Here is an 8,634-nt window from a genome sequence, read left to right on the forward strand (position 1 = left end):
CGTTCTAGTTCTGTTCTAGTTCTGTTCTAGTTCTGTTCTAGTTCTGTTCTAGTTCTGTTCTAGTTCTGTTCTAGTTCTGTTCTAGTTCTGTTCTAGTTCTGTTCTAGTTCTGTTCTAGTTCTGTTCTAGTTCTGTTCTAGTTCTGTTCTAGTTCTGTTCTAGTTCTGTTCTAGTTCAGTTCTAGTTCTGTTCTAGTTCTGTTCTAGTTCTGTTCTAGTTCTGTTCTAGTTCTAGTTCTGTTCTAGTTCTAGTTCAGTTCTAGTTCTAGTTCTGTTCTAGTTCTGTTCTAGTTCTGTTCTAGTTCTGTTCTAGTTCTGTTCTAGTTCTGTTCTAGTTCTGTTCTAGTTCTGTTCTAGTTCTGTTCTAGTTCTGTTCTAGTTCTGTTCTAGTTCTGTTCTAGTTCTGTTCTAGTTCTGTTCTAGTTCTGTTCTAGTTCTGTTCTAGTTCTGTTCTAGTTCTGTTCTAGTTCTGTTCTAGTTCTGTTCTAGTTCTGTTCTAGTTCTGTTCTAGTTCTGTTCTAGTTCTGTTCTAGTTCTGTCTAGTTCTGTTCTAGTTCTGTCTAGTTCTGTTCTAGTTCTGTTCTAGTTCTGTTCTAGTTCTGTTCTAGTTCTGTTCTAGTTCTGTCTAGTTCTGTTCTAGTTCTGTTCTAGTTCTGTTCTAGTTCTGTTCTAGTTCTGTTCTAGTTCTGTTCTAGTTCTGTCTAGTTCGGTTCTAGTTCTGTTCTAGTTCTGTTCTAGTTCTGTTCTAGTTCTTTCTAGTTCTGTTCTAGTTCTGTTCTAGTTCTGTTCTAGTTCTGTTCTAGTTCTGTTCTAGTTCTGTTCTAGTTCTGTTCTAGTTCTGTTTCTAGTTCTGTTCTAGTTCTGTTCTAGTTCTGTTCTAGTTCTGTTCTAGTTCTGTTCTAGTTCTGTTCTAGTTCTGTTCTAGTTCTGTTCTAGTTCTGTTCGAGTTCTGTTCTAGTTCTGTTCTAGTTCTGTTCTATGTTCTGTTCTATTCTGTTCTAGTTCTGTTCTAGTTCTGTTCTAGTTCTGTTCTAGTTCTGTTCTAGTTCTGTTCTAGTTCTGTTCTAGTTCTGTTCTAGTTCTGTTCTAGTTCTGTTCTAGTTCTGTTCTAGTTCTGTTCTAGTTCTGTTCTAGTTCTGTTCTAGTTCTGTTCTAGTTCTGTTCTAATTCTGTTCTAGTTCTGTTCTAGTTCTGTTCTAGTTCTGTTCTAGTTCTGTTCTAGTTCTGTTCTAGTTCTGTTCTAGTTCTGTCCCAGTTCTGTTCTAGTTCTGTTCTAGTTCTGTTCTAGTTCTGTTCTAGTTCTGTTCTAGTTCTGTTCTAGTTCTGTTCTAGTTCTGTTCTAGTTCTGTTCTAGTTCTGTTCTAGTTCTGTTCTAGTTCTGTTCTAGTTCTGTTCTAGTTCTGTTCTAGTTCTGTTCTAGTTCTGTTCTAGTTCTGTTCTAGTTCTGTTCTAGTTCTGTTCTAGTTCTGTTCTAGTTCTGTTCTAGTTCTGTTCTAGTTCTGTTCTAGTTCTGTTCTAGTTCTGTTCTAGTTCTGTTCTAATTCTGTTCTAGTTCTGTTCTAGTTCTGTTCTAGTTCTGTTCTAGTTCTGTTCTAGTTCTGTTCTAGTTCTGTTCTAGTTCTGTTCTAGTTCTGTTCTAGTTCTGTTCTAGTTCTGTTCTAGTTCTGTTCTAGTTCTGTTCTAGTTCTGTTCTAGTTCTGTTCTAGTTCTGTTCTAGTTCTGTTCTAGTTCTGTTCTAGTTTTGTTCTAGTTCTGTTCTAGTTTTGTTCTAGTTCTGTTCTAGTTCTGTTCTAGTTCTGTTCTAGTTCTGTTCTAGTTCTGTTCTAGTTCTGTTCTAGTTCTGTTCTAGTTCTGTTCTAGTTCTGTTCTAGTTCTGTTCTAGTTCTGTTCTAGTTCTGTTCTAGTTCTGTTCTAGTTCTGTTCTAGTTCTGTTCTAGTTCTGTTCTAGTTCTGTTCTAGTTCTGTTCTAGTTCTGTTCTAGTTCTGTTCTAGTTCTGTTCTGTTCTAGTTCTGTTCTAGTTCTGTTCTAGTTCTGTTCTAGTTCTGTTCTAGTTCTGTTCTAGTTCAGTTCTAGTTCAGTTCTAGTTCAGTTCTAGTTAAGTTCTACTTCAGTTCCAGTTCAGTTCTTCTTCAGTTCTAGTTCAGTTCAGTTATGTCCTAGTTCAATTCTACATCACGTTTAGTTCCCTTCTACTTCAATTGTTTGGTTTCTATTAACAATTTTTTTTATAAATTTCTTTACAGGGTGGTTTTTGGGAAGAATTTGAAGCTTTACAACAAGACAGTCGTGATATATTCTCTCGCAATGAGGGTTACAAAATGGAGAATCGTAATAAAAATCGTTATAGAAATATTTTGCCCTGTAAGTAATAAATCTCATTGATTTTTATTATAACAAATAATAACTTTTCAAAATAATATCTTGCAGACGACCACACTCGTGTTAAACTTAATGATGTGGATCACACATTAGCCGGCGCTGAGTACATCAATGCCAACTATATACGCTTACCCACCGATGGTGAACAAAACAATATGAATGCCTCACAAGAAAGTCTCAATGCCATGGTCTCCTCCTGTCCGGCCTGTACAGCGGCTCAAATGCAAAAGAATTGTCCCAATTGTCAAATACTTAATAAGACCTGTGTACAGTGTGCGGTGAAAACGGCCACTTTACCCTACAGCAATTGCACCACCTGCAACAAGAAGAATGATAATCTTAGCAAACAACAACAACATCAGCAACATAAACGCAGTGAATCCTTAACCAATTCCGCCTTAATGAGCACTAGTAATGGTTGCTTAAGTCAACAGCAGCAGCAACCACCACCACGTCCCGCCGCCCCTAATTCGGCTACAGCCGCCTCACGTCCCCTTAATAAAAAGAATAGCAATGATTTAACCGAAAGGGAAATGTTTAAGACCTACATAGCCACCCAGGGTTGTTTGGCCAATACGATAACTGATTTTTGGAATATGATTTGGCAGGAAAATACTCGGGTCATTGTTATGACTACCAAAGAATATGAGAGAGGCAAAAATAAATGTGCCAAATATTGGCCAGACGAGGGACAGTGCAAACAATTTGGACCCGCCAAAATTCAATGTATCTCAGAGAATTCCACTAATGATTATACTTTAAGGGAATTTCTTTTCTCGTGGCGTGATCAGCCCGAAAGACGTATATTCCATTATCATTTTCAAGTCTGGCCTGATCATGGTGTGCCAGCCGATCCTGGTTGTGTTTTAAACTTTTTACAGGATGTTAATACTAAACAGGGACAATTGACACAAGCGGGTGAGAAACCGGTAAGTTGGAAGGAAATCTTTTCTTTAATTTTGTAGAATTGAAAATTTTTGAACGTTTTTTTTTAATTTTTTTTTTTTTTGCAACAGGGTCCAATTTGTGTCCACTGTTCCGCTGGTATTGGTCGTACGGGTACCTTCATTGTGATTGATATGATTTTAGATCAAATCGATAGACATGGTGAGTAAAAAAATCTCTTTAAATCACATTTTAACACAAAAATGTCAAAAACCTAACCTCAAAAACTATTTAACTTAATATTTATATAAAGACTAGACTACAGACTATCCTATAGACTAGACTAAAAACTAGACTAGAGACTAGACTATAGAGTAAACTAAAGACTAGACTATATACTAGACTATAGACTCGACTATAGACTAGACTATAGACTAGACTATAGACTAGACTATAGATTAGACTAAAGACTAGACTATAGACTAGACTATAGACTAGACTATAGACTAGACTATAGACTAGACTATCCTATAGACTAAACTAAAGACTAGACTATATACTAGACTATAGACTTGACTATAGACTAGACTATAGACTAGACTACAGACTATAGACTAGACTAGACTAGACTACAGACTATAGACTAGACTACAGACTATCCTATAGACTAGACTAAAAACTAGACTAGAGACTAGACTATAGAGTAAACTAAAGACTAGACTATATACTAGACTATAGACTCGACTATAGACTAGACTATAGACTAGACTATAGACTAGACTATAGATTAGACTAAAGACTAGACTATAGACTAGACTATAGACTAGACTATAGACTAGACTATCCTATAGACTAGACTAAAACTAGACTAAAAACTAGACTAAAAACTAGACTAGAGACTAGACTATAGACTAAACTAAAGACAAGACTATATACTAGACTATAGACTTGACTATAGACTAGACTATAGACTAGACTACAGACTATAGACTAGACTAGACTACAGACTATAGACTAGACTATAGACTAGACTATAGACTAGACTATAGACTAGACTATAGACTAGACTATAGACTAGACTATAGACTAGACTATAGACTAGACTATAGACTAGACTATAGACTACTATAGACTAGACTATAGACTAGACTATAGACTAGACTATAGACTAGACTATAGACTAGACTATAGACTAGACTATAGACTAGACTATAGACTAGACTTAGACTATAGACTACTATAGACTAGACTATAGACTAGACTATAGACTAGACTATAGACTAGACTATAGACTAGACTATAGACTAGACTTAGACTAGACTAGACTAGACTAGAGACTAGACTATAGACTAGACTATAGACTAGACTATAGACTAGACTATAGACTAGACTATAGACTAGACTATAGACTAGACTATAGACTAGACTATAGAACTAGACTATAGAGCTAGACTATAGACTAAGACTATAGACTAGACTATAGACTAGACTATGACTAGACTATAGACTAGACTATAGACTAGACCTATAGACTAGACTATAGACTAGACTATAGACTAGACTATAGACTAGACTATAGACTAGACTATAGACTAGACTATAGACTATACTATAGACTAGACTATAGACTAGACTATAGACTAGACTATAGACTAGACTATAGACTAGACTATAGACTAGACTATAGACTAGACGATAGACTAGACTATAGACTAGACTATAGACTAGACTATAGACTAGACTATAGACTACTAGACTAACTAGAACTAGACTATATACTATACTAATAGACTAGACCTATAGACTAGACTATAGACTTAGACTAACTATAGACGAACTATAGACTAAGATTATAGACTAAGACTATAGACTAGACTACTAGACTATGACTATAGACTAGACTATAGACTATACTATAACTGACTAGACTATAGACTAGACTATAGACTAGACTATAGACTAGACTATAGACTAGACTATAGACTAGACTATAGACTAGACTATAGACTAGACTATAGACTAGACTATAGACTAGACTATAGACTAGACTATAGACTAGACTATAGACTAGACTATAGACTAGACTACTAGACTAGACTAGACTATAGACTAGACTATAGACTAGACTATAGACTAGACTATAGACTAGACTATAGACTAGACTATAGACTAGACTATAGACTAGACTATAGACTAGACTATAGACTAGACTATAGACTAGACTATAGACTAGACTATAGACTAGACTATAGACTAGACTATAGACTAGACTATAGACTAGACTATAGACTAGACTATAGACTAGACTATAGACTAGACTATAGACTAGACTATAGACTAGACTATAGACTAGACTATAGACTAGACTATAGACTAGACTATAGACTAGACTATAGACTAGACTATAGACTAGACTATAGACTAGACTATAGACTAGACTATAGACGAGACTAACTATAGACTAGACTATAGACTAGACTATAAGACTAGACTATAGACTAGACTATAGACTAGACTATAGACTAGACTATAGACTAGACTATAGACTAGACTATAGACTAGACTATAGACTAGACTATAGACTAGACTATAGACTAGACTATAGACTAGACTATAGACTAGACTATAGACTAGACTATAGACTAGACTATAGACTAGACTATAGACTAGACTATAGACTAGACTATAGACTAGACTATAGACTAGACTATAGACTAGACTATAGACTAGACTATAGACTAGACTATAGACTAGACTATAGACTAGACTATAGACTAGACTATAGACTAGATTATAGACTAGACTATAGACTAGACTATAGACTAGACTATAGACTAGACTATAGACTAGACTATAGACTAGACTATAGACTAGACTATAGACTAGACTATAGACTAGACTATAGACTAGACTATAGACTAGACTATAGACTAGACTAGGTTAGACTTAGACTAGACTATAAACTAGACTATAGACTAGACTATAGACTAGACTATAGACTAGACTATAGACTAGACTATAGACTAGACTATAGACTAGACTATAGACTAGACTATAGACTAGACTATAGACTAGACTATAGACTAGACTATAGACTAGACTATAGACTAGACTATAGACTAGACTATAGACTAGACTATAGACTAGACTATAGACTAGACTATAGACTAGACTATAGACTAGACTATAGACTAGACTATAGACTAGACTATAGACTAGACTATAGACTAGACTATAGACTAGACTATAGACTAGACTATAGACTAGACTAGACTATAGACTAGACTATAGACTAGACTATAGACTAGACTAGACTATAGACTAGACTATAGACTAGACTATAGACTAGACTAGACTATAGACTAGACTATAGACTAGACTATAGACTAGACTATAGACTAGACTATAGACTAGACTATAGACTAGACTATAGACTAGACTATAGACTAGACTATAGACTAGACTATAGACTAGACTATAGACTAGACTATAGACTAGACTATAGACTCGACTATAGACTCGACTATAGACTAGACAATAGACTAGACTATAGACTAGACTATAGACTAGACTATAGACTAGACTATAGACTAGACTATAGACTAGACTATAGACTAGACTATAGACTAGACTGTAGAACAGACTAGACTATAACTTCAGTGTTGTAATTATTTTTTATTTACATTTTTTCATCATTCTTTATCTTTTTCAGGTTTAGATACTGAAATTGATATACAACGCACAATCCAAATGGTACGTTCCCAACGTTCTGGCTTAGTACAAACGGAAGCACAATATAAATTTGTTTATTATGCTGTCCAGCATTATATACAAACTCTTATACAACGTAAACGGGCCGAAGAGCAAAGTTTACAAGTGGGAAGGGAATATACAAATATAAAGTAAGTATTTGAAAGTAAAGAAAGATAAAAGATGTTTCTAATAGTATGAAGGGTTTTCTGTGCGATAAAACGGAACAAGTTTCCACTTTTTAAATATAATAAAAAATATTTGATGATTTTTAAAAATTTATTTTCAATTTTTCCAGATATACAGGCGAAATTGGTAATGATACACAAAGATCTCCTTTACCACCTAATTTAAGTTTAGCTAGTAAACAACTACAACAACAGCAACAATGTGCTAATCCATCAGCCACAAACTGTAGTAGTGGTAGCAGCAGCAGCAGTAGTAGTAACAATATTAACAATTGTAATGACAACATTAATCAACAGCAGCAGCAGCAGCAGCAACAACAATCAACGAAATCAACTGCAATGTTTAATAAAATGCCATTACCCTCACCAACAACAACACCAAGTAGTCGACAAAAATTACAACAACATGTCGCCTATATAACAACAATTCAACAGCAACAACAACAAAAGCAACAGCAACTGTTATATAGCAATGATTTGTATCAAAATAGTAACAACACCAGCAGCAGCAATACAACAACGCCAAAACACAACGAACAACATCAGCAGCAGCAACAACAACAACAACAACAGACAGGTAAGCAGGTCTCCTCTACCTCTACTACCAATTCCTCTTCCTCCTCCAACACCAACACCACCAGGCCCGGTTTGTTCAAATTGTTTACTCCCGTCATTTTTCAGCCTACGAAAACATTCCCAAAGACATGATGAGGCATCAGCATCCTCATCATCTTCAACAACAACAACAGCAACATTATGCGCCGCCTCCTCCTACACCGCCACGTAAAACATGACAATTAAAATTTTAATTTTGTTGAAAAAAAATTGTTTTTGTTTCAAAATGTTTTTAAAATCCCGCCTCTTGTTTTGTTTTGTTTTTGTTTCTGTATCAGTCAGGCATGGAAAACTGAAATTGTGAAAAAGTACTAAATTATAATAAAACGAAAACTAGATTATAATACTAGACTATAAAATAGACTAAAGACTAGACGATAGACTAGACTATAGACAAAAGACTAGAATAAAGACTAAACTATAGATTAGACTATAGACTAGACTATAGACTAGACTATAGACTAGACAGTAGACTAGACTATAGACTAGACTATAGATTAGACTATAGACTAGACTATAGACTAGACTATAGACTAGACTATAAACTAGACTATAGACTACACTATAGACTAGACTATAGATTAGACTATAGATTACACTATAGACTAGACTATAAGCTAGATATAGACTAGACCATAGACTAGACTATAAACTAGACTATAGACTAGACCATAGACCAGACTTTAGACTAGACTATAGATTAGACTATAGATTAGACTATAGATTACACTATAGACTAGACTATAAACTAGACTATAGACTAGACCATAGACTAGACTATAGACTAGACTATAGACTAGACTATAGATTACACTAT

At 34.7% G+C, this 8,634-nt stretch overlaps 1 protein-coding gene across 5 annotated transcripts in view; it reads left to right on the top strand.

Moving 5' to 3' along the window:
* LOC119611319 (tyrosine-protein phosphatase corkscrew) overlaps positions 1-8,186 on the top strand; it is an 80,893-nt gene extending 72,707 nt beyond the window's left edge. For 3 of the 5 annotated variants that reach the window (XM_037966859.1, XM_037966861.1, XM_037966862.1), the window contains 5 exons: positions 2,244-2,361; positions 2,428-3,308; positions 3,396-3,486; positions 6,977-7,166; positions 7,313-8,140. In XM_037966859.1, coding sequence (XP_037822787.1) covers positions 2,244-2,361; positions 2,428-3,308; positions 3,396-3,486; positions 6,977-7,166; positions 7,313-7,910 — 1,878 coding nt within the window. In that variant the 3' untranslated portion in view covers positions 7,911-8,140. Of the gene's footprint in view, positions 1-2,243; positions 2,362-2,427; positions 3,309-3,395; positions 3,487-6,976; positions 7,167-7,312 lie in introns of all 5 variants that reach the window. The other 2 variants (XM_037966858.1, XM_037966857.1) reach the window with 2 other exon arrangements.
* Positions 8,187-8,634: the final 448 nt, after the last annotated feature.

The sequence above is a fragment of the Lucilia sericata genome, unplaced genomic scaffold (genome assembly GCF_015586225.1).
Source record: "Lucilia sericata isolate MDLA Ls3-8-SP2 unplaced genomic scaffold, ASM1558622v1 Contig001421F_arrow, whole genome shotgun sequence".
Lineage (NCBI taxonomy): Eukaryota > Metazoa > Arthropoda > Insecta > Diptera > Calliphoridae > Lucilia > Lucilia sericata.